Source organism: Melospiza georgiana, chromosome 6 (assembly GCF_028018845.1).
Source record: "Melospiza georgiana isolate bMelGeo1 chromosome 6, bMelGeo1.pri, whole genome shotgun sequence".
Taxonomy (NCBI): Eukaryota; Metazoa; Chordata; class Aves; order Passeriformes; family Passerellidae; genus Melospiza; species Melospiza georgiana.
In genome coordinates, this window is record NC_080435.1 from 62,253,351 (window position 1) to 62,278,288 (window position 24,938).

The following is a 24,938-nucleotide window of genomic DNA, read 5'->3' on the forward strand; positions in this document are numbered from 1 at the left end:
CGCTCAATGGGAGGGAATGGGCCGTGGGAGCTGATGGAGAAGGAATTCTTGGCTGTGAGGGTGGGAGGGCCTGGCACTGCTTGCCCAGAGAAGCCCCTGGATCCCTGGAAGGAGGGAGGAATGGATACAGAGCACCATCTCCCCAGGGAGATGAAATAGAGGCAAAATTGAAAGGGATCAGTGGAGGGGGAGCCATTTCCAAGGGAACAGCGTGGAGAGTTCTCCCAGGGCCGTGAGAAGGACTCGCTGCTGGGATATCAGTGCCTGCTCTGTTTTCCCAGAGTGGCTCAGGAGAGGTTTTCAATGTGCAGCCTCTGAGCTCATCACGGGCTCCAGTCCAGGGCCAAAGAAGAAAATGCTAATGCATGAAGTGCATCTCAGAAGGATGCTTGTTCCTTCCAGAGTGGGAATGTGCCAGGAACACCGGAGATACAGGAAACTGCATCTTCCCTGCAGCATGTAAAACCAGCCTGAAAGTCGTGTACAGCACAGGGAACAGCCCAGGGCCAGAGCATCTGTGGCACTGGGACAAGGGGGAATGGTTTTATACTGACAGAGGAGAGATTTAGATGGGTTATTGGGAAGAAATTCTTCCTTGTGAGGGTGGTGAGGCCCTGGCACAGCTTGCCCTGTGGCTGCGCCATTCCTGGAAGTGTCAAAGGCCAGGCTGGACAGGGCCTGGAGCAACCTGGGCTAGTGGAAAGTGTCCCTGCCCACGGCAGGGGGTGGAACTGGATGATCTTTAAGCTCTTTTCCAACCCAAACCATTCCATGATTCTGTGAGTCTGTTACTCTCTGGGTGGAAGCCTGTGCATGGATCTAATCTAATCTAATCCTGCCCTCTGGCACTGCAAAGCCATTTCCTTATCCTGCCACTCCAGAACTCCACTCCAAAGTCCCTCTGCAGCTCTCCTGAAGCCCCTTTAGACCCTGGAAGGGGCTCTGAGCTCTCTCTGGAGCCTTCTCCTCTCCAGGTGAGCACCCCCAGCTCTCCCAGCCTGGCTCCAGCCCTTGGAGCAGCTCTGTGGCTCCTCTGGCCTCACCCCAGCAGCTGCACATCCTCCGGATGCCTTCCCAGGGCTCGGTGCAGCACTGCAGGCGGGGTCTCACCTGAGTGGGGCACAGCAGCACAATCCCATTGCCCTGCCTTGCTGCCCACCCTGCTGGGGATGAGGCCAGGACAGGGAAAACAGCCTGGGAAGCCTGGCTGGAGGAGGAGGAGGAGGGTAAGGAGGAGGGGGAGGAGAAAGTGCTGCGTTGGAAGCTCATATCGGATATTTTTGCCCTTGGGAGGAACCGGAGGCAGGGCAGGGCAGGGTCCTGCGGGCAGCCGCGGTGCGGGAGGCAGCCGGGAAGCGCCCGGAGCGGGGGAAAGCGACCCCACGCCATTTCCAGAGGGATTGCGGGCAGGCAGAGAACAGTGAGGAGACCGGGGGGAAAGGGAGGGGGTGGGAAATGCTGCGGGGCAGGGCGGGGGACACTCGGGCAGGAAGGGGCCGTGACGCGGGGGTGGGACCGCGACATGGGGGGAAGCCGCGGCTCGAGGATGGATCACGACACGGGGGGACACAGCACGACCCTTTCCGGGTTTTCCCGTCACCTTCCTCGTACGTGCTCCGGCGGAGCTGCCCGCGGGCGGGGCCACGCGTGGGGCGGTGCCGGCCGGGGGCGGTCGCTCCGTGGGAAGCGCTGGGGGGCGGCGGCCGCGCCCGGAGCGCTCCGCTCCGCTCCGCCCGGGGGCTCCGGCTCTGCCCCGGCCCCTCCTCTGCACCGGCCCGGGGCACCCCCCCTGCACATCCCCGCACGGGCCCCTTTGCGCATCCCTCTGAGACCCCCGGCATCCCCCCTTTGCAGACCCCTCTGTGCCCCTGCGAGCTCTTCCTGTCTTTGGCGCATCGCTCTGTCCGTACCCGGGGTCCCCCTCCCTTGGCACACCCCTCTGTGACCCTCGGGGTCCCCCCTTTGCACAGCCCTCTGTGACCCAGCCGAGGGGCGGTCCCCGGGACACCCCCCGGCCACATTCCTGGAGTCCTCCCTTTGCACCCCACTCCGTCCAATCCTTGGCATTTCCCCCTTTGCACCCCGTCTGTAAATCCTTGGGATTTCCCCCTTTGCATCCCCCTCTGGCCCTCCTCGGGGTCCCCCCTTTGCCCCCCCGGTGGCGGCCGCCGCTCCCGCCCCGCTGGTGGGCGGCCCTTGGCGGGCCCGTTCCCGTCCCGTCCCCCGCCGGGGCGGTGCCAGCTCGGGGCGGAGGCGGAACGCGGCGCCGGAGCCCAGCCCGTGTGTCCGTGTGCCCCCTCCCCGTGTCCCCGCAGCCCCGCCGCGATGTCGCGGCCGCTGTCGGACCAGGAGCGGCGCAAGCAGATCAGCATCCGCGGCATCGTGGGCGCCGAGAGCGTGGCCGAGCTCAAGCGGGGCTTCAACCGGCACCTGCACTTCACGCTGGTCAAGGACCGCAATGTGGCCACCCCACGCGATTACTACTTCGCCCTGGCCCACACCGTGCGGGACCACCTGGTGGGGCGCTGGATCCGCACGCAGCAGTACTACTACGAGAAGGACCCCAAGGTGCGAGCGGTGGGGTATTGGGGGAGCCCCCGTGCAGGGCGGGGTGCTGGGATCCCCCCACGGCGGTTGTGGCTGGGGTGGGAACCGTGGGAACCCCGTGGATGGGAACCCTCCCTCGGCGCTGGAATAGAGGGATTGGCGGGGCTCGGTTTTCCGTGGGTTTGGGGCTGTTCCGGTAACTTTTCCGAGAGGAGGGACTGGACTTTACCAAGCGAGGCCACTGTCCTTTGCTCTGCAAAACAAACAGAGCCCGGCTTGGCCGGCAGCGGGGTGCAGGGCATGGGAACGCCGCTTGTTGTCCCGCGGCGCCGGCGTGGGTGCTGTCTACCAAAAGCAACTCCAAAGCCTTCCCGGGGGAATTATTGGAAAGGCTTAAAGGCACCCGAAAGCGACGGCAAACAGGTCTTGTTTAACACAAGTGATGCCAAGCGTGAGAGATCCGGTTTGTGCAGGAGTTGTTGTGCTGCTGCTCGTCCCGCTGCCTTGCTCCGGGCTCTGCCGGGGGGGATTAAGCCCTAATCCCGCTCCTGACACCTGGATGTCCCTGTCGGCATCAATTTCCTCCCTGCCAGCGCCTCGCTGGGAGCGTGCCAGCCGCGGCAGCAGCTCAGCGCTCCCCGGTGCTGTGTGGGGCTGAGGAAAAGGAGCCTCTTGCGGGGTTTGGGGTTGGGATTCTCCCGGGCAGCCCAGGCGAGCCGGGCGCTGCCTGCCTCGAGTCGCTGCTGGAGTGAAACCAGTAAATCCCAGTGGATCCTGCCCAGCACATCCTGCCCGTGACAGGAGTGTTGGGACGAGGCGATTTGTGCTCCCTCAAAACCCGAACCATTTCAGGACTCCGGGATTCTCTCGCACCTCCATTCCCCGCCCGACCCCGCGCAGGTCCTGGGGAGGGAAAGCTGTGGAGTCAGCGACTTCCCCAGCCTAAATCCTTCCTTAAAACCTGCCGGTGCTGACGCCGGGGCTCGGCTTACACGGGTCCTGAGCCCGCCGTGTCAGCGGCAGTGTCCCCACGGCCCCATGTCCCCACGGCCGCCGCCTGGCCCCGGCTTTGCGGCCCCGAGTGGCATTAGGGAACGGCTCCTCTTTGAAGTTTAACTTAGTGCTGCCACCGGTGACCGTCGTGGAGCTGTCCCCACCCTGGGACAGGGCAGTGGAGCTTTGTCCAAGTGAAACAGCCTGAGCAGGAGAAGGGCAGGGGCTGCAGGGCCACCCAGCAGCCACAAACCTGGAATTTCTGGTGCAAACCACCCTGCTGTGTTGAAGATGGGATTTTTCCCTGTTTGTTTTTGAGATATCACACAACAGCAGCTTCTGGAGTCCGGGAGAGCCTCTCCAGCCCTGGGCAAGGTGACCACAGAGTGCTTTTCTCTTCCAGAGGATTTATTACCTCTCCCTGGAATTCTACATGGGGCGGACGCTGCAGAACACGATGATTAACCTGGGGCTGCAGAACGCCTGTGATGAGGCTGTCTACCAGGTGAGCATCCCATGAGGGCTGAGGACCTGCCCTGGGAGAGATCCATGTTTCCCAGCTCCTGGGAATGTCCGTGTTTTGGTACATTGGCTGCAGACTGCTCCCTGAGCCACTGGGGATGGCTTAGGGGATAAAGGCTGCTCCAGAACCTGCCCTTGAAAGGGCTGGAGCTGCCCAGCCTGGCTGTGTGTTCTGGGAATGCAGCAGGATCCTGGCAGGACACTGGTGGTTCTGTGGATTAGGCTGTTCATGCCCATGATCAATGGCAGGGGGAATAAAACCTTGAATTAAACCCAGCACCAAGTGGCACTGTGGTGATCAAAGGGTTTTGGGTGGCTTCTTTTGTCCCCACCCCTGTCACCTCTTGTGTTCAACATCATCAGATGTGGCCAGGGTGGTTGCACAAGAGCAGGAACTGCTTTTGTGCAAACACTACAAAGGAGAGGAAGTTATTTTTAGGGGGGTTAAATTTTTATCCCCACTTGCTGCGACCAAGGGACATCAGGGCAGGGCAATGACCAAAGGTCTCCACCTGAGCTGCCCAAGGAGTTTTGCATAGGCAAAACCACTTCCTCCTACAGCAGCCTGGGCTGGAAAAATTAAATTTCCATGGAAAAGGGGTGTAGATGCTTCTCACCCTGAAGGGAGATGCCTGCAGTGGGAGGAAGGGCACCAGGTGCCTGTTCCAGAGGATGGAGGTGCTGAGGGAAAGGAGCACAGCTCTTGGATCCTGTTCCCAAGGGATTGGGGTGCTGGGGCAGCAGGAGGGTGGCACCCAGATGCCTTCCTGCAGGGAACAGGGGTGCTGGGAGTGCAGGAATATTCCATCTGGGTGGCTGCCTCAAGGGGTAGGGGGTTCTGGACCAGGTAGGGAACAGGAACCTGGTGCCATGGAGAGAGGGAGCAGGCCTGGGAATAACCTCTCAGAGCCCTTGGAAGAGTCTGGAACCCCAAGGACAGCACTCTGGTTATAGTTTGGTGCCACCCACCCCCAGATCTTGCCCATGGTGAGGTCAAGGGTGTAAATATCCCTTGTCAAGCCTGGTAGAGTGACCTTAAACATGGGACATGGTCCCTGCCATGGCACAGAGACAGAGCTGAGGGGAGAGCAGCTGCTTTGGGTGCAAATCACAGTGCCCCACCTGCAGAGATGGGTTTTGTGGAACTGGGTGCCTTTCCAGCCCTCCCGGAGCCCACCTGCGAGTGACTGTGTGCCAACAATGCCTCCCCTCTGTGGAGCTGGGCACCCTGACAATCTCCAGCCCTTCTCCTTTTCCCATCTGCAGCTCGGGCTGGACATGGAAGAGCTGGAGGAAATCGAGGAGGATGCTGGGCTGGGCAACGGGGGTCTGGGCAGGCTGGCAGGTGAGTGAGCCCCCAGGTGGTGGGGACATCCCTGAGGGCTTTATATCCACTGTGGGAGCTTCCTAATCCCGGGGGTTACTGCTCCAGCCTTTCCAGCACGGAGCAAGGTGCTGCTGGGTGGCTCCTGTGGGACTGGCTGCTGTCCCTGTGGGGCCTGTGGGTGTCCCAAGGAGAGGGGTCCATCTCCAAGGGATCCATCACTGCTCTCCCCTCTCCTGGCAGCCTGCTTCCTGGACTCCATGGCCACGCTGGGGCTGGCAGCCTACGGCTACGGCATCCGCTACGAGTACGGCATCTTCAACCAGAAGATCCGGGACGGGTGGCAGGTATGGATGGAGATGGGTGGCTCTCACTGTCCCCTGGCACAGCTGGAACCCCACATTCACCTCCTCCCCCTTCAACTGGGGGGTACAGACACTTCCCCTCAGCTCAGAGGCTGCTGCTGTTGTGATATTTAAAATTTAGCAGATATTTTCATGGACAAATGTGACTTCTTAACCCAGTGCAAGTTCACAGCTTCATTCCTTGTCCCCATCCTCAACATGGGCCACCCCAAGAGTTGCTCCATGGCTGCCTGGAGCAGGTGAGGATGGAGCAATTGTGTTCCTCTTATGGAAAAGACTGGTTTGGAAATGCAACATTAGCAGTGCACCTTGGGTTTATCCCCATGCCCACGGAAGGCAGAGCTCAGGGTGGTGCCTCCAGGTGACCCTGCTTTGCCAAAATCCAGGTTTAGGGTGGGCACACTCAGAGCATCCTCCTCTTTGCCATGAGCAGAGCCTTTCCCAGCCATCCTGCAGGTGGGGTGTCCCCAGGCTGGGTGGCCCTGTCACTGCTGTGTCCCCCTGGCAGGTGGAAGAGGCTGATGACTGGCTCAGGCATGGCAATCCCTGGGAGAAGGCCCGCCCTGAGTACATGCTGCCCGTGCACTTCTACGGCCGCGTGGAGCACTCTGCCTCTGGTGCCAAGTGGATTGACACCCAGGTAAAGCTTGGGGACAGGAGTGTCCCTTGCATGGCTTGTCCTGTCATTTGGGGGCCTCTCCCTGGCTGGCTGCACCCCAGGGATGAGTCCTGCAGAATCTCTGCCGGGAAGGTTGGGCTGGGATGGAAAACGCAGTGGTGGGGCAAACTGGGGAGGAGGTGGACAAGGGGATGGAAAAGGCAAACTGGGAGGAGATGGACATGGGGATGGAAAAGGCAAACTGGGGAGGAGGTGGACATGGGGATGGAAAAGGCAAACTGGGGAGGAGGTGGACATGGGGATGGAAAAGGCAAACTGGGGAGGGGGTGGACATGGGGATGGAAAAGGCAAACTGGGGAGGAAATGGACATGGGGATGGAAAAGGCAAACTGGGGAGAAGGTGGACATGGGGATGGAAAAGGCAAACTGGGGAGGGGTGGACATGGGGATGGAAAAGGCAAACTGGGGAGGGGGTGGACATGGGGATGGAAAAGGCAAACTGGGGAGGAGATGGACATGGGGATGGAAAAGGCAAACTGGGGAGGGGTGGACATGGGGATGGAAAAGGCAAACTGGGGAGGAGATGGACATGGGGATGGAAAAGGCAAACTGGGGAGGAGATGGACATGGGGATGGAAAAGGCAAACTGGGGAGGGGTGGACATGGGGATGGAAAAGGCAAACTGGGGAGGGGGTGGACATGGGGATGGAAAAGGCAAACTGGGGAGGAGGTGGACATGGGGATGGAAAAGGCAAACTGGGAGGAGGTGGACATGGGGATGGAAAAGGCAAACTGGGAGGAAATGGACATGGGGATGGAAAAGGCAAACTGGGGAGGGGGTGGACATGGGGATGGAAAAGGCAAACTGGGAGGAGGTGGACATGGGGATGGAAAAGGCAAACTGGGGAGAAGGTGGACATGGGGATGGAAAAGGCAAACTGGGAGGAGATGGACATGGGGATGGAAAAGGCAAACTGGGAGGAGATGGACATGGGGATGGAAAAGGCAAACTGGGGAGGAGGTGGACATGGGGATGGAAAAGGCAAACTGGGAGGAGATGGACATGGGGATGGAAAAGGCAAACTGGGGAGGAGGTGGACATGGGGATGGAAAAGGCAAACTGGGGAGAAGGTGGACATGGAGATGGAAAAGGCAAACTGGGGAGGGGGTGGACATGGAGATGGAAAAGGCAAACTGGGGAGGAGGTGGACATGGGGATGGAAAAGGCAAACTGGGGAGGAGGTGGACATGGGGATGGAAAAGGCAAACTGGGAGGAGATGGACATGGGGATGGAAAAGGCAAACTGGGAGGAGATGGACATGGGGATGGAAAAGGCAAACTGGGGAGGAGGTGGACATGGGGATGGAAAAGGCAAACTGGGGAGGAGGTGGACATGGGGATGGAAAAGGCAAACTGGGGAGGAGGTGGACATGGGGATGGAAAAGGCAAACTGGGAGGAGATGGACATGGGGATGGAAAAGGCAAACTGGGAGGAGGTGGACATGGGGATGGAAAAGGCATCCTGGGAGGAGATGGACATGGGGATGGAAAAGGCAAACTGGGAGGAGATGGACATGGGGATGGAAAAGGCAAACTGGGGAGGAGGTGGACATGGGGATGGAAAAGGCAAACTGGGAGGAGGTGGACATGGGGATGGAAAAGGCAAACTGGGAGGAGGTGGACATGGGGATGGAAAAGGCAAACTGGGAGGAGATGGACATGGGGATGGAAAAGGCAAACTGGGGAGGGGGTGGACATGGGGATGGAAAAGGCAAACTGGGAGGAGGTGGACATGGGGATGGAAAAGGCAAACTGGGGAGAAGGTGGACATGGGGATGGAAAAGGCAAACTGGGAGGAGATGGACATGGGGATGGAAAAGGCAAACTGGGGAGGAGGTGGACATGGGGATGGAAAAGGCAAACTGGGAGGAGATGGACATGGGGATGGAAAAGGCAAACTGGGAGGAGATGGACATGGGGATGGAAAAGGCAAACTGGGGAGGAGGTGGACATGGGGATGGAAAAGGCAAACTGGGAGGAGATGGACATGGGGATGGAAAAGGCAAACTGGGGAGGAGATGGACATGGGGATGGAAAAGGCAAACTGGGGAGGAGGTGGACATGGGGATGGCAAAGGCAAACTGGGAGGAGATGGACATGGAGATGGAAAAGGCAAACTGGGGAGGAGGTGGACATGGGGATGGAAAAGGCAAACTGGGAGGAGGTGGACATGGGGATGGAAAAGGCAAACTGGGAGGAGATGGACATGGGGATGGAAAAGGCAAACTGGGAGGAGATGGACATGGGGATGGAAAAGGCAAACTGGGAGGAGATGGACATGGGGATGGAAAAGGCAAACTGGGAGGAGATGGACATCGAGATGGAAAAGGCAAACTGGGGAGGAGGTGGACATGGGGATGGAAAAGGCAAACTGGGGAGCAGGTGGACATGGGGATGGAAAAGGCAAACTGGGAGGAGGTGGACATGGGGATGGAAAAGGCAAACTGGGAGGAGATGGACATGGGGATGGAAAAGGCAAACTGGGGAACGGGTGGACATGGGGATGGAAAAGGCAAACTGGGGAGGGGTGGACATGGGGATGGAAAAGGCAAACTGGGAGGAGATGGACATGAGGATGGAAAAGGCAAACTGGGGAGCGGGTGGACATGGGGATGAGGACAGATTTGGCTGCTCCACATCTGCAGTCAAGCTCTGCATCCCTGGAAGTGTCCAAGGCCAGGTTGGATGGAGCTTGGAGGAATCTGGTCTAGTGGGAAGTGTCCCTGCCCATGGCAGGGGGGTGGAACAAGATGGACTTTAAGGTCCCTTCCAACCCAAACCGTTCTGGGATTCTCTGAAATACCAAAAGCAGCTCCAGCAGGAATAAATTAAACCTAAATTAAGCTGCTCCTGACCTTTACAAGCCCCTCTCCATGCCCTGAGCACTTCTGGCAGACACCAGCCAGCAGGCAGAGCCAGAGGGGTGTCCCCACGCAGGGGTACCAAGGACGTGCAGGGACACCAGGCTGAGCTCAGCCCTGAGCAGGAGCCCTGTGGGATGGGAGGGCTCCAGGGGGGGCATGGGGGGGAACCCAGCCCGATTCCAGCTGCCCTGGGGATGTCCCAGGTGGTGCTGGCACTGCCCTATGACACGCCCGTGCCCGGCTACATGAACAACACGGTCAACACCATGCGCCTGTGGTCAGCCCGCGCTCCCAACGACTTCAACCTGCGCGACTGTGAGTGGAGGTGGGCAGGGTGGGGTGGGCACAGCGGGGGGGTCCCACGCCCACCTCACCCTCTGCTCCTCCCCAGTCAACGTTGGGGACTACATCCAGGCCGTGCTGGACAGGAACCTGGCCGAGAACATCTCGCGGGTGCTCTACCCCAACGACAACGTGAGTGGGGGTGTTTTAGGGGGTCCTTTAGGGATGGAGGGGGAAAGGGAGCAGCTCCTCACTCCAGGATGCTGCAGAGATGTTTTGAGTTGTGCTTCAAGCTGCCTGCGGTGCTTGTGTGAGGGTTGCTGCCTCTCAGCAGGATGAGTCTGTTCCCCTGAGCTTTGCCCAGAGTGAGTGGGGATGAGCAGGCCCTGCTGCAGAAACGTTCCTTGAGTCTCAGAATGTAACATGAATCAAACTGCTGAACGCTGCTGGTGTTACCCTGGTGGCTCTTTGCAACCGTGGGACCAGAGGTTGTGCCTCAGAATTGCTGTTTGCATCCAGCCCTCTTGCTGTGGGAGTTCCTGCCATGCTGACACTTAGGTGTGGTGGGACTCCCAACCCTTCCCTAGCCACAAACCAAGCTGTGGAGCAGGAAGAAAAAAAAAAGCGAGGCTCCCCATGCTCTGCAGTCTGTTTGAGCCAGGCCCTGATGGTGTTTTTCCCATTAATCCCCCTTCAGCCTTCCCAGCTGGTGAGGAGAGCTGGGGGCTCTGCAGCTCCAGCAGTGAGATTGTCTCCTGCAGCTTTTCCTTTGCATTTGATTTTTTTTTTGCTGCATGAATGGTGGTGAAATCCTCATCTTGGAAACACCTCCTATAGCTTCCCTTCCCATTGCCCTGGTACCTTTCCTCGCAGCCAAAAAAGTTGAAACCACTGAGAACAGGTTTTGACAATGGGATTTAACCAGTACATCCCAAACCCTTGTGCTGGAATTTGGGAAGCAGGAAGAGCTTGGGATTCCAAGTGATGCTGGGGGAAGCACACCCTGGGAAAACCTTCCCCCAGGAAGTGCAGTGAGTCCTGCAGGAATCCTGCAGCTCCCTGCTCCTCTGCCCACAGTTCTTCGAAGGGAAGGAGCTGAGGCTGAAGCAGGAGTACTTTGTGGTGGCTGCCACCCTGCAGGACATCATCCGCCGCTTCAAAGCGTCCAAATTCGGGAGCACGGACAGCGTCCGCACCGTGTTCGATTCCTTCCCGGACCAGGTACGAGCCAGGGCTGCTCCCACCTCTGCCTTGGAGCTTGTTCCCACACCCCCCAGATGATGCAGATGTTTGTAGGCCCTCAGGGGGGTGCCCAGTGTCCCCACGTGCCACCCTGCTCTCCCAGGTTGCCATCCAGCTAAACGACACGCACCCTGCCATGGCCATCCCTGAGCTGATGAGGATTTTTGTGGACATTGAGAAGCTGCCATGGGATAAGGTAGGGACACCCCACCTGGTCTCCTGCACTGGCACCCAGCTGTCTGTGGTGGAGGAGCCACTTCTGTGGCTGCTGGGAATGATGTGGAGCAGTCAGGCTGGGTTTAAGTGGTGTGGACTGGGAGGAGCTGGCTGTGCTGTGCTGCTGGGAGTGGTGGGAGGACCAAGGGTGCGTTCTGGCACTTGAGGTGTGACTGAGCACTGGCTCTTCCCTGCCAGGCCTGGGACATCACCAAGAGGACCTTTGCCTACACCAACCACACGGTGCTTCCCGAGGCCCTGGAGCGCTGGCCCGTGGACCTGGTGGAGAAGCTGCTCCCCAGGCACCTGCAGATCATCTACGAGATCAACCAGAGACACCTGGATGTGAGTGCCTGGAGCTCCTCTGGAGAGGGGCACGGGGATGTACTGTCAGGATGAGGGGCACACACAAACTGGTGATGTTGGGTGTGGGGCTGGGGGAGTCCAGCTGCTGTTTTGGGAAGTTGATGTGTAGCAGAGCCCATTCCCACCAGCACATTGCCATCCTGCAGTTAGTGACTGTTGAGAAACTTCACTTGCTGCTTCATGGACTTGAGAGCTGGCATGTCTTTACTCCCTAAATTCATCCTGGGCAAGATGATGTTGGGGGTGGTTTGACCTCCTGGTCTGACAGCACAAAGCTTTTGCCAAAATGGCCTCACTGGCCAAGTGTGTGTCCCCAAACCCCTCTGTGTGGCAGCTTAGGAGGGTCCTCCTATCCAGAGACATCCATGCTGAGAAAGGGATGTCTGTCCTTCCTTTGGAGGGAGTTTGCACCACCACAACAGAGTAAAAGCCACCGCTCTGGCTGGTGTGAGATGCACTGGGGACATTGGTGTGGCCCCTCCTCGTAAGCCATGGGGTGGGACACCCCTCAGTGCCACCCCCTCCCAGCCCCTGCCTGGCTCCCCCGGCAGCACATCGCGTCCCTGTTCCCCAACGACGTGGACCGGCTGCGGAGGATGTCCCTGATCGAGGAGGGGGACACCAAGAGGATCAACATGGCCCATCTCTGCATCGTGGGCTCCCACGCCGTCAACGGCGTGGCCAAGATCCACTCCGAGATCGTCAAGACTCAAGTGTGAGTGAGGGGAGGGAGGTGCTGATGGGTCCCCCTGAGCTGGGGAGGGCTGCTGGTGCCAGGTGGGCAAGGCTGGAGCTGTGCCATCCTCGCCCTCGCAGGTTCGAGGACTTTGCGGAGCTGGAGCCGGAGAAGTTCCAGAACAAGACCAACGGGATCACCCCGCGGCGCTGGCTCCTGCTCTGCAACCCGGGGCTGGCCGAGCTCATCGCAGAGGTACCGGCACGGGGGGAACACCCTGAGGCCACCAACCCGTCCCTGCGGGGCCCAGGGTGCCAGGGAACCTCAGCCATTCATCTCTGGATGGCTGAGGAGTTCAGGGTCGAGGGAGGGGATTCTGCCCCTCTGCCCCGCTCAGGTGAGACCTCACCTGCAGAGCTGCCTTCAGCCCTGGGGTCTCCAACAGCAAAACGATGTGGGGCTGCTGGAGCAAGTCCAAGGGAGGCCACAGAGATGCTCCTGACTGTGCCTGGCTGGGAGTGTTCAGCCTGGAGAAGGCTCCAGGGAGACCTTAGAGCCCCTTCAAGTGTCTAAAGGGGCACCAGGAGAGCTGGAGAGGGACTGGGGACAAGGGATGGAGGGGACAGGAGAAGGAAGAATGGATGTAAACTGACAGAGGACAGGGTTAGATGGGATATCGGAAGAAATTCTTCCCTGTGAGGGTGGGCAGGCCCTGGCACAGGGTGCCCACAGAAGCTGTGGCTGCCCCATCCCTGGAAGTGTCCAAGACCAGGTTAGACAAGGCTTGGAGCACCCTGGGATAGTGGAAGGTGTCCCAGCCCATGGCAGGGGGCTGGAACTGGATGATGCTCAGGATCTCTTCCACCCCAAACCATCCCACCATCAGCACGTGCCCTTGCTCCTGTTGCAGAAAATCGGGGAGGACTACGTGCGGGACCTGAGCCAGCTGACCAAGCTGCACAAGTTCGTGGACGACGACCTCTTCATCCGGGAGGTGGCCAAAGTGAAGCAGGTGAGGGGCGTGGGCAAGGGGAGCACAGAGCGGGGCTGGTGTTCCCTGGGGGCTGACGGGGTCCCTGCCCTGGCCCAGGAGAACAAGGTGAAGTTCGCGCTGTACCTGGAGAAGGAGTACAAGGTGAAGATCAACCCCTCCTCCATGTTCGACGTGCACGTGAAGAGGATCCACGAGTACAAGCGGCAGCTGATGAACTGCCTGCACATCATCACCATGTACAACCGTAAGCCACCACGCCCTGAGGGGACAGGGTGCCCCGGGGCTGCAGCAGCACCCCTGTGCCCCACATCCCACCGTGACCCTGCTGTTTCCTCCAGGAATCCGGAGGGATCCTGCAAAGCTCTTTGTGCCCAGGACAGTCATCATTGGAGGCAAGGTAAGTTGGGTCAGGGGTTTTAGAGATTTTGGAGGAGGTGTCCTGGGGAATGTGGGTGCAGATGTCTCATGGGGCCACATCTCTACAACTCCCTGACAGGAAGGTGCAGCTGGCAGGGGTCGGTCTCTTCTTCCAGGGAAAAAGGGACATGACAGAGGAAATGGCCTCAAGCTGTGCCAAGGGAGGGTTAGATGGGATATTAAGAAAAAAATCTTCATCAAAAGGATGGTCAGGCATTGGAAGAGCTTCCCTGGGTAGTGGTGGAGTCCTCATCCCTGGAAGAATTTGAAAGATATGAGGATATGGCACTTGGGGACATGGGTCAGTGGTGACCTTGACAGTGCAGGGGGAATGGCTGGATTTGAGGCCTTTTCCAACTTAAACAATTCCGTGATTCCATGGTGTTAAGTCCACAAAGTTGTCCCAAAAAGCACAGGAGTAGCACTGGTGCTTCAACTCAAGCAAGTTTGTGTGAGGTTTGGACAACCATCTGCTGTCTGTGCTCATGGAAGCCCCCAGAAATGTTGTGGTGTAACATGTTGGATTAGGTGATGGGAACAGGGATGAACAGGTTGTCCCTTGGACACTGGGAGCTGGCTGTGCCTCACCTGCCCCTGGCACCAGCCCTCCTGGCTCACCTGTGGCTTTTCTCCCAGGCTGCCCCAGGATACCACATGGCTAAAATGATCATCAAGCTCATTAACGCTGTGGCTCAGGTGGTGAACAACGACCCCGTGGTGGGCAGCAAGCTGAAGGTCATCTTCCTGGAGAACTACAGGGTGTCCCTGGCAGAGAAAGGTACCTTGGGTGGGACATGCCCTGGGGAGGGGGTGTCCCTCCATCCTGTGGCTCCCACCATGGGCCTTCAGCAGGAAGCAAACCCAAAGCTGGTCACCACGAGCCCCTGGTGTGTTTTGTTGGCAGTGATCCCCGCGACCGACCTGTCGGAGCAGATCTCCACAGCGGGCACCGAGGCCTCGGGGACGGGCAACATGAAGTTCATGCTGAACGGGGCTCTGACCATCGGCACCATGGATGGAGCCAACGTGGAGATGGCCGAGGAGGCTGGAGAGGAAAACCTCTTCATCTTTGGCATGAGGGTGGAGGATGTCACAGAGCTGGACAGGAAAGGGTGAGGGCTGGGGATGCCACAGCGCTGCCACCTCAGGTCCCTGGGGCAGCACCATTTTATGGCCTCCTTCCCTCCAGGTACAACGCCCAGCTCTACTATGACCGGCTGCCCGAGCTGAAACAGGCTGTGGACCAGATTAAAAGTGGCTTCTTCTCCCCAAATGACCCCAACCTCTTCAACGATGTGGTCAACATGCTCTTCCACCATGACAGGTGAGGTGCTGGGGTACCATCCATCCATCCATCCATCCATCCATCCATCCATCCATCCATCCATCCATCCATCCATCCATCCATCCCCTGGGCTGGGACCGTGTTGTGCATGGATGATGCTCCTCAGGCACAGATTCTGGCCATTGTCACATGAATGCCTTTGGGTGCAAGGCCCTTCCAGATGATTTGAGGCATCTCAAGGGCTTTCCTGGCCAGAGCACTGGTCAGCCATTGGGATTGGAGAAATGCTTTTACTGAATTTCCCCCCTGGGCATCCAGGGTTCTTTACCAACAAGGTTTGAGGTGAGGTAATTTGGCTAGAGGTTTTGTGTTGGTGGACACCTGTCAGAGACAGGATTAGATCCATGTCCGGAGCCGGTTTTGGGGTTTTTGGGACACCCCTGTGTGTGTGGGGCTGGGGTCTGGCCCGGCTCTCTGCTGAGGCAGTGCCCAGACCCCTCAGCCTGGCGGAGCTGTCAATCATGGCACTTCGTGTGTGGGGCTGTGCTAACCGAGCCTCTGATTGGCCGAGCTGCCAATCAATCATAGTAAGCAACCTCTGATTGGTCATGCAACAAGAAGTCCCGCCTAGGGGCGGGCCTACAAAGGGCTACGGATATAAAAGGGGCTGAGGGCGTTATGGCCGATCTTCCCCTGACGTCTTCCTTGGAGTTTGTGCCTCACCCACGCTGGAGCCCAGGAGTTGGTAGCTGTTTGTTTTTTCTGCACCTTTTCCATCTTTCTCTCTCTCTCTCCTTAATCCTTTTAGGCAGCTTTATGAGTAACATAACATCTTAAGGTTTTAAAGGTTTCCCAGTTAAATAGGCTAAGCAAATGCTAAATAAATCCTAAGTAAATGCTGAATACTAAATTAATGCTAACTAATGCTATGATAAATGGTTTTACATATAATTCAACATTGTGTTTACTTTGCATACAGTGTTGTAATTTTTGCCAATTTCCTTAATTTGCTCTGGTTTTGCAAGTTAAATTTTGTGTGATTTTTTTACCTCGAGAGTATCTGGTGGGGATTTCTCCTTTGCACCAAAAAAAAAAAAAAAAAAAAAAAAAAAGGAAAGAATAAAGGAACCTTAAGTTTAACACCTGGATTTAAGGGTCTGGGGTGTGACAACGCCTCAAATCAGGGCATTTCTGTTTCTCCTGCTCTTGACTCCTCCTTTCTTTGCTGCTCCAGGTTTAAAGTCTTTGCAGACTACGAGGCTTATGTCAAGTGCCAGGAGAAGGTCAGCGAGCTGTACCTGGTGAGTGCCAGCCTGGGGACCGGGCAGGGAGCTGTGCTGGGTGACAGAACCCTGGGGACAGGGCAAGGAGCTGTGCTGGGACACACCTTCCCACCCCGCAGAAGGGAGATGCTGGAGATGAGGCTCATCTCATCCTAGGGCATCATCCCTGGCTGAGAGCCCGCCTTGGGGTCAACCTCACCCCTCTCTTTTAGAGAAAAGGAGACTCAGAGGTGACCTTATCACTCTCTACAGCTCCTGAAAGGTGGCTGTGCTCAGGTGGGGTTGGGCTCTTTCTCCAGGCAGCTGACAGAACCAGGTTCTGTCAGAACCTGACCTTTCTCCAGGTTCTCTGACAGAACCAGAGCACACAGCCTTAAGCTGCCTTAAGGGAAATACAGGCTGGATATGAGCAAAATTTTTTCCCTGAAAGAGTGATACAATTTTTTTCACTGAAAGAGTGATAAAGGCCTGCCTGGGGAGGTGGTGCAGTCCCCATCCCTGGGTGTGTTCAACAAAGCCTGGATGTGGCACTGAGTGCCAGGGGTGACTTGAGCTGTTGGGGCTGGGTTGGACCCCATGATTTGAAGGTCTCTCCCAACCTGTGACCTCCTTGCAGAACTCCAAGGCCTGGACCAAGATGGTCATCAGGAACATTGCAGCAGCTGGGAAGTTCTCCAGCGACCGCACCATCAAGGAGTACGCGCGGGACATCTGGCACGTGGAGCCCTCGGACCTGAAGATCCCCCCGCCCAACGAGCCCCGGGACGCGGGGCAGGACAAGACCCCCAACGGCACTGCAGCCTAGGGGGGCTGAGCACACACCTGTACAATTCCCTGCTGTCTGAGTCTCTGTGTTCCTGCTGCTGCTGGCTTTCCCTGGGGGTGGGCAGGAGGGGAGGGGTTTTTATAACTCAGGTGTCGTGTGGGAAGCGAAAGCACGTCGCCCCGTTGCTTGCATTAGGTGCTGGAAATAAAAAAGTGCCCTTGGAGTCCAGAAGGGGCTGTTTGCTGGAGGCTGAAATTAGGGCTGGGCTTGCTTCCACCACCTGGACACAGCTGGACACAGCTGTCTGGGCCCTCACAGGCACTGCTGAAACAGGACAGGGAGGTGCCAGGCCCACCAGTGTCCCGTGGGATGCTCCCAGTCGTGGCTCTGGTGGCCCAGCCCACACCAGTGTCTCCATCCCTCCAGTAACCTGCAGCATCCTGGAGGCAGAGGGTGACTTTAAAAGTTTCTTAGTAGTTTTTATTACTTACAGCAGTAAGTTCAGTGCCATGGAGGGAGGAGGGGGTCCTGGAGTGGATTTGAGGGAGCATGGGATCAGTGCAGGCAGCAATTGGCATCACTTCATGTTTAAGAAGTCTCTGCAAGAAGATGTAATAAATCTTACACTGTGTCACTGACCCTCCTGTGCTGTGTCAGAGCCTGATTTGTGAGGGCTGAGCTGGGCTTGGAGCATCTCTGCACCCAGGGCAAAGAGGAGCTGGTGTCCCCAGAGCCACCTCAGCTGAGGACAGGCTCAGGGCAGGGGGCAGTGACTGAGGTTTGGAAAGTGATGCCAGCAGACACCGTGGGGAGGGGAAGGAGCAGGGGGCAGCAGTGAAAGGGAGGCCAAGGCTCGTCCTGTGTGTGCCCCCCCATTTCTGTGGAGCAGCACTTACTTCACCAGGGCAGGCAGCTCCGGGTGGAAGGAGATGTAGTCGTGGCCCAAGCCCAGCTTTTGGGGGAAGGTGATTAGCTTCACCTTGGATTTGTCCCTGTAGGCCTGCAGCGCTGTCTCGTAGAGCTGCCACGGGGCAGGAGTGTGGTCACTGCACCAGCAGGGACCCCACACCCCTCCTGCTGCGTGGCCACCCCCTCTCTGGCCACCTCAGCCTCCACAGGCGGGCTCAAAGCCCGGGTGGCCGGTGCCCACCTGGTGTCCCAGCTTGGGAGGCACGACTCCATCGTCGTCTGCGTGCAGGATGAGCAGGGGGCAGCTCAGCACCTTCACACTGTGGGCGGCAAGCACAGCCCTGAGGATGCTCCCCAGAGCCAACAGAGCCCCAGGAGCCTCCCCAGTCCCTGTGAAAATTCCCACAGCACCCTGACCCCCCAGCACTGCCCCTCAGAGCCATCCTCACGCCCATGCTGCTTGCCCTGGCATGGCAGCACCCAGCACCCCAATCACCTTAACCCCCAATTTCAAAAGCACCCATAAATCAAACGGATTTTGGGCAGGCTCTGTGTGCTACCAGGAACAGGGGTGCCAAAAAAAGGGTGGTGGCTTGTGGACTTTGCTCAATAATCAAACTGACATTATGCAAACAAAAAGTCACTTTTGAAGTATGAGTAAGCTGGGTAAACACAGGAGGGCAGGAATTTCAATGGGGTGACTGACACCTCTCCTCAGCCAGGTGCTCCTGGCATCACTCCCACAGCCCCTGTGCCCCTTCCCACCAGGAACTCACTTCTCATCACTGGGGAAGAACATTCCTGCCCGAGCCATGGAGTCCAGGATGAGGTACCCAAATCCTGGGAACTGCCGGAAGATCTGGCAGGGAGAGAGAGAGTTTGGGGTGCTAAACCATGGCTGGATCCAGCTGTGAGAGGGGACAGCCAGGAATCTGGGGCTGACACTGCTGGGGGACCCCAGAGGCAGCCCCCAGACTCACCTTGGTGATGGGGATGTTGGCAGCTGCGTCTCGGATGTTGGTGTAGGGAGACTCCAGGACAACGGCACCAATCTGGACCCCTGAGGGCACAGGGAGGTGGGGGTGGGCATGGCTTTGAGGGGCTGTCCCCCCTGCCAGGCTGCAGTGGGGCCAAGATGTCCCCATCCCAATGGGGAGGGCTCCTCATCCCACAGTCAGGCCAGGGCAGTGCAGAGCCTCAGGGTGACACTGCACGGGGACAGCCCATCCATGCTGGCCCTCACCTCGCTCCTCCTGCAGTTTCCTCGCTGCGTTGGTGGCAATCCTGCGACAGGAGAGGTGACAGTGAAGGGGAGCAGCACAGGGGGACACACAGCTCCCTCAGGTTCCCCCCTGTTGGCTGTGTTTGGCTGTGCAGGGGCCTCCACCAAGGAGCTGCTTGGTCCACCCCCAGGTGGCACCAGCCTGGCAGCAGCGTCACAGGGCAGAGGGCGGGCTCTGGTGTGTCCCCATCCTGCCCCCTGCACCTACCCTGTCCCCAGGGAATGTCCCCAGAAGAGGATGCTGCTGTTCCCACTCCGTGCTTTCACCCAGTCATAGAGTGCCAGGACATCTGTGTTGATGCCATTCTCTGAGGGGTATCCAGTGGAGTCCCCATAGCCTGTGGGGACACAGCTCAGTGTCACAACCCTGTGGGGACAGGCCCCAAGAGGGGGATCCCCCAGCAAGAGGCAAGGGGACAACTGTACCTCTGTAGTCGAGAGCCAGGATGTGGAAGCCAGCAGCGCCCATGGTCTGTCAGAGCAGCACTGAGTTATGTCCTGCCAGGGGCTGCCCCCCAGGCCCCCAGCCCGGCCCGTTCACTCTGCACAGGGTCTCTGTGGGGTCCCCAGGGCCAGCAGGAGCCTCGCTCCCAGCAGGTCCCAGTGTCCCCACAGGCCACCACTTACCTTCAAGAACTGGACACGGTGTCTCGCAGCCCTGATGGGGAAAATTGGGTTAGAGCTTGGGGGGACCGCTCCCCTCCAGCACCAGGGCAGATGAGGAACCTGACCCCAGAAGGGAAGAGCTGGATGCTGTGGGGTGGGTGGATTTTGACTTTTCCCTTTATTTTATAGGGATTCTCCTTCACTGCTGGGGTCAGAGACCTCTGCAGCAGCCCCAGCCCTGCAGCACTGCTGCTGCTGTCTCGAGTTTGCTGCTTCTCAGCCCAGAGCAGCCACCCTGCCCTGCTCCTGGCCCTGCAGCAGCAGCTCAGGACCTCACCTGGTGCCCCCATTGCCGTGCAGGTAGATGATGACAGGGTGGGCATCAGCCAGAGCCTCCTCGTACCAGCGCTGGTCCTTGCCCTGTGCCTCGGCCCCTCTGCTGCTTGGCACCGTGTGCCTGGGGGGACAGGGGTCACCCTGGGGGCTCCACCAGGACACTGCTGGCCCCCGAGGATGCTGGGGATGTCCTGAGGCCATCCTGCTCACCAGATGCCAACTGTGACGCCCGGCTCGGTGGTGAGGTACAGGTTGATGGTGTTGTTCACCAGCAGCTCCGGCCGCCGAAAGTCCACGAAGAGAGGGAAGGACACTGATGGAGAAACCACAGCCATCATCCAGAATCCTCTTACCCAGCTGTTTCACACAACTCTTTGTAAATCAATGTGTTATTTGTTCCAGATTATCAAGGGCCACGCTGAGCCAGACGAGCCGAGCCCTCTGCCACCTCCTCCTCCTCCCACCCGAGTTCCCAGCCCCGGTGATGCTGAGCCTGCCTGGGCGTGCCCTGGCTGCAGGCAGCAATCAGGGTGGGCAGCAGCACCTAATTAGAGCTTGCAAAACACGGGCAAAGATCCTTCCGTGCCTCCTCTGCTAGCCCAGGGCACAGCAGGATTAACGCTGTCCTGATGCCACCCTGGCGCAGTGCCACCCGTGCTTTGGGAGGTCTGCAGCAGCCAGCTGAATCCTTGTGAGGGTTCTGAGGGGGTTCTCCTGGTCAAGACAGCCCCGGGATACTCACAGAAGTTCAGGTAGACAAATTTGTTGAGCAGGCTGGGGAAGAGGCGGATGAGGAAGGGAAAGGAGACGTAGGTGAGGAGCGGGGCCAGGAGGAGCGTGCGCAGCCATGGCAGCCACCAGCGCCCGGCCCTGTGAGGGAAGAAATGTCAGCACATCCCAGCTCATCCCCGCCCATCCTGAAGGATTTGGGGTGCAGCTGCCCATCCCCAGTCCCAGCCATGATGTTGTATTGCACCAAATAGTTTGTTTAGTTGTGAGGAAGGGCAGGGAGGTGTAGGTGAGGAGCGGGGCCAGGAGGAGCCACGGCAGCCATGGCAGCCACCAGCGCCCGGCCCTGTGAGGGAGAGAGACACCTTCAGCACATCCCTGCCCATCTCAAGGGATTTGGGGTGCAGCTCCCCAGCCCCAATCCCAGCCATGATGTTGTATTGCACTAAATTATTTCGTTGTCGTGAGGAAGGGGAAGGTGTAGGTGAGGAGCTCCGGGAGGAGCGTGCGCAGCCATGGCAGCCACGGCAGCCACCAGCGCCCAGCCCTGTGAGGGAGGAATTGTCAGCTCATCCCCGCCCATCCTGAGGGATTTGGGGTGCAGCTCCCCATCCCCAGTCCCAGCCATGATGTTGTGTTGCACTGAATAGTTTGTTTAGTTGTTGTGAGGAAGGGAAAGGTGTAGGTGAGGAATGGGGCCAGGAAGAGCCATGGCAGCCATGGCAGCCACCAGCACCCAGCCCTGTGAGGGAGGCACCCTCAGCTCATCCCTGCCCATCCTGAGGGATTTGGGGTGCAGCTCCCCAGCTCCAGTCGCAGCCATGAGGAAGGGAAAGGTGTAGGTGAGGAATGGGGCCAGGAGGAGCGTGCACAGCCATGGCAGCCACCAGCACTCGGCCCTGTGAGGGAGGAATTGTCAGCTCATCCCCGCCCATCCCCAGGGATTTGGGGTGCAGCTCCCCATTTCCCATGAGGGCTGGATACAGCTACAAGGGCCTGAGGGTGATCCTGACCCCTCTGGGGAATTGGATCCCCACATCCCCACACCGGTGCTGTGCTTGGCCTTTGGGGACGGAGCCGAGCAGCCCCACAGTGACATTGGGTGACACCGGCTCTGATTTGGTCCCACGCCCTCCCACGGGTGCCTGGAGGCAGGAAGGGCAGGGAACGTGCCAGGGCTGGGAGCTGCAAGTCAAACCTGCAATAAAGAGCAACAGATACCCTGTGACAACACCCTGAGCCCTGGCTGGCCAGGCACAGCCAGACGTGCCCCGAGCCTGGCACTAAGAGCTCCTGCAACACTCCGGGGACAAGGAGGAAGGAAGGAAAAGGGCTTGGGGGTGATGTCCCCCAGGGCCACCAGCATCACCTCCCAACAGTGCCCTGCCATTCCAGGGCTGCCCCACAGTTCTGCTTAAACCAGGCCCCACTGCTCCACAGGTGACCCCAAAACGCCAAACCCACAAGTGAGCCCAAACCCCCTTAGCAACACATACGTGACCTAAAACCCCATTAGACACCGTCAAGTGCCACCCAAACCCCATAACTGACCTACAAGTGATCCCAGACTCATGGGTGACCCCAAACCCCATTAGCAACACGTAAGTGACCCATAAGTGACCCTAAAACCCCCTTAGTGACCCATAAGTGGCCCCCAAACCCCATAAGTGACCACACAAGTGGCCCCAAACTGGCCCTTGCTGCTCCACAAGTAATCCCAGAATACCAAAACCTCTAAGTGACCCCACAAGTAACCCCAGGACACCATTAGTGACCCTAAAGCCCCATAAGTGACCCCAAACCAGCCCCAGGTGGGGAGGGAAAGCCAAGAGCTGCAGCTTGCCCAGCACCAACACCCCCGTGGGCGAACGGCGATGGGGAAATCAGTCTGGGCAAGGGGGATTTGGGGCAGAGGGCTGTGCTGGCAGCCAGGCACAGCTCACTCCCTGCCACACCAAGAAAGCACCTGGCCCATTCCCTGCCCTGAGGAAGGACTGCCAAGGGGTGCCAGGGCACGATGGCACCGTCCCCAGGGAATGGGGACATCCCAGGATGGTGTAGGGTGGCAGGGGCTGTGCTGGAGGCACAGGGAACCCCCAAATCCCGGTTATCCCACAGGACATGGGGCTGGGCAGCCATGGGACAGCCGGGAATGCCCTGCACGGGCTGCGGGGAACTGTCGGGTGGGCCCTGCACAACACCTGGGGCAGGTGGGACCGCGGGGACAGCCCCGAGTGGGACAACACGGGGTGACAAGGCACAGCACAGGAGCGTGGCCACGGCAGGGTGACACAGCCACACGGGTGACACGGGGACAGGGCCACTGCAGGGGTCACGGTGCCGGCAGGGTGACACGGGGACAGGGCCACTGCAGGGGTCACGGTGCCGGCAGGGTGACACGGGGACACGGCCACACTGTGGAGTCGCAAGATGATCCGGGGACACGGCCACAAGGATGGGCTGGTGCCAGCCACAGGGTGACACGGCCACACACGGGGACACACACGGGGTCACGGCCCTACAGGGTGAGCGGGTGACCAGGCCACGGCGTGGGGACACAGAGCACGGGGTGACAGCGCCAGCGGGACAGCACGGCCAGAGCACGGGGACAGAGCCACGCACGGGTGACAGCGCATGAGACGCGACAGGGACAGGGGACAGGGCTGGGGACAGGGACACACAGCTCGGTGATGTCCCCATGGTGTCCCCCGGTACTCACCGCCCGTGCTGGGCCACGCCGAGCTTCCCCTCCGCCCGCACAATGTCGCCACCGCTGTCGCCGACCCCGCCGCGCCGCCGCATCGCTGCGCGCACGACAACAACGACAGGCCACGCCCACAGCGGGGACACGCCCACGTCACGGGGACTCCGTGTCACCAGGACACGCCCATGACACGCCTCGGGGAGGGGACAGGGACGGGGCCACCCGCGGTGTCACCGCCCGCGCCTGCCTGGGGACCGGGGGGACACGGCCGTGCTGCAGCCCCCTGTCCCCCAGGGTGGCATCCCCTTGTCCCTGGCAGGGTGACACCCCCCTGTCCCCCAGGGCTGACCGGGCGTCTCTGGCAGGGTGACATCCCCTTGTCCTCCAGGGCCTCAGGGGGTCTCTGGCAGGGTGGCATCCCCTTGTCCCCCAGGGTGACATCCCCTTGTCCCCAGGGCTGGCTGGGTCCCAGGGGGTCTCTGGCAGGGTGACATCCCCTTGTCCCCCAGGGTGGCATCCCCTTGTCCCTGGCAGGGTGACATCCCCTTGTGCCCCAGGGCTGGCTATGGGATGCCATCAGGGTGGCAGTCCCCTGTCCCCCAGGGACCCCAGGAGATCTGCAGCCCCCTGTCCCCCAAAAAAGGCCAGGGGGAGGATGTGGCCAGCAGTAAGGTGACACACCAGGGAAAACAGCCTTGCCACGGGGAAAGGTTCAAAAATAAAAATAATTTTAGATTCCAAGCTCAAAAACAAAAATAATTTTTAAAATGGTTGAACACCAAACGTGGTGTCCCCAGGACTCAGCAGGAAGGGTGGGAACCTGCGGCTGCCTGCCCTCCCAGCTGAGCCTCCCACCTGCAGCTCTGTCAGGGTGAGTCAGGATGAAACCTCCCAGCAGGAGATAAATAAATGCCCCTGGTTCAGCAGGAGATAAATGCCCCTGTTTCAGCAGGAGATAAATGCCCCTGGTTCAGCAGGAGATAAATGCCCCTGGTTCAGCAGAATCCCCTGCCAGGTGCAGCAGGATGTGCTGCTGGAAGGCACCCACAGCTGGGCCAGCCCTTCAGCACCTCCACAGCAGGGACCCCATAAATCATGGGAGGGCTGGGGACAAAGCTTTCCCCCGAGGAGCCACCACCCAGGCTGGCATTTGGAGCTGCTTTTATCCAAAGTAAGGCCTGTGCTGCTTCTCCTGAGCTGGAATCACGGAATCCCAGAATGGTTTGGGTTCAAGGGGCCTTCAAGAGCATCCCATGCCACCCCTGCCATGGGCAGGGACACCTTCCACCATCCCAGAGCCCTGTCCAAAAGGGCCTTGGACACTTTTAGGGATCCACAGCTGCTCTGGGCATCCTGTGCCAGGGCCTCCCCACCCTCCCAGGAAACAATTCTTTCCCAATATCTGATCTAAGCCTGCCTCAGCAGCAAAATGCAAACGCAGAGACAAACAGGTCCAGCCAAACCGGGGCTGCGGGCAGGCACAGCGTGTTCCCCACCAGCAGCTGCTGCAAGGAGGTGGCACAAGGCAGCCCTGAGCTGCTCTTCCCATG

General features: G+C 59.0%; 2 protein-coding genes across 2 annotated transcripts; one reads left to right on the forward strand and one right to left on the reverse strand.

Moving 5' to 3' along the window:
* The first annotated feature begins 1,374 nt into the window (after positions 1–1,374).
* Positions 1,375–17,458, forward strand: PYGL (glycogen phosphorylase L). The gene is made up of 21 exons (XM_058026443.1): positions 1,375–1,420; positions 2,316–2,568; positions 3,944–4,045; positions 5,329–5,407; positions 5,630–5,733; positions 6,260–6,391; positions 9,499–9,610; positions 9,687–9,769; positions 10,655–10,798; positions 10,923–11,015; positions 11,234–11,380; positions 11,953–12,116; positions 12,218–12,332; positions 12,988–13,089; positions 13,168–13,315; positions 13,410–13,468; positions 14,125–14,266; positions 14,393–14,600; positions 14,678–14,812; positions 16,008–16,074; positions 16,673–17,458. The coding sequence occupies exons 2-21, from the start codon at positions 2,326–2,328 to the stop codon at positions 16,859–16,861; spliced, it is 2,568 nt and encodes an 855-aa protein (XP_057882426.1). The 5' UTR covers positions 1,375–1,420; positions 2,316–2,325; the 3' UTR covers positions 16,862–17,458.
* On the reverse strand, positions 17,277–23,523 carry ABHD12B (abhydrolase domain containing 12B). The gene is made up of 13 exons (XM_058026451.1): positions 23,404–23,523; positions 20,698–20,825; positions 20,166–20,268; positions 19,957–20,076; positions 19,641–19,671; positions 19,440–19,485; positions 19,222–19,351; positions 18,975–19,015; positions 18,712–18,791; positions 18,508–18,590; positions 17,973–18,051; positions 17,719–17,843; positions 17,277–17,421 (listed from the first exon to the last, which is right to left on the reverse strand). The coding sequence occupies exons 1-13, from the start codon at positions 23,484–23,486 to the stop codon at positions 17,400–17,402; spliced, it is 1,071 nt and encodes a 356-aa protein (XP_057882434.1). The 5' UTR covers positions 23,487–23,523; the 3' UTR covers positions 17,277–17,399.
* Between the last annotated feature and the right edge of the window lie 1,415 nt (positions 23,524–24,938).

Coding starts and splice junctions, on each gene's coding strand:
- PYGL (XM_058026443.1), top strand. CDS start 2,326: ATGTCGCGGCCGCTGTCGGACCAGGAGCGGCGCAAGCAGATCAGCATC. Junction 13,090..13,167: donor AGGTGGCCAAAGTGAAGCAG/GTGAGGGGCGTG, acceptor GCCCTGGCCCAG/GAGAACAAGGTGAAGTTCGC. Junction 13,469..14,124: donor CAGTCATCATTGGAGGCAAG/GTAAGTTGGGTC, acceptor CTTTTCTCCCAG/GCTGCCCCAGGATACCACAT.
- ABHD12B (XM_058026451.1), bottom strand. CDS start 23,486: ATGCGGCGGCGCGGCGGGGTCGGCGACAGCGGTGGCGACATTGTGCGG. Junction 20,077..20,165: donor GGCGTCACAGTTGGCATCTG/GTGAGCAGGATG, acceptor CTGTCCCCCCAG/GCACACGGTGCCAAGCAGCA. Junction 18,052..18,507: donor TTCTTCCCCAGTGATGAGAA/GTGAGTTCCTGG, acceptor TGCCGCCCACAG/TGTGAAGGTGCTGAGCTGCC.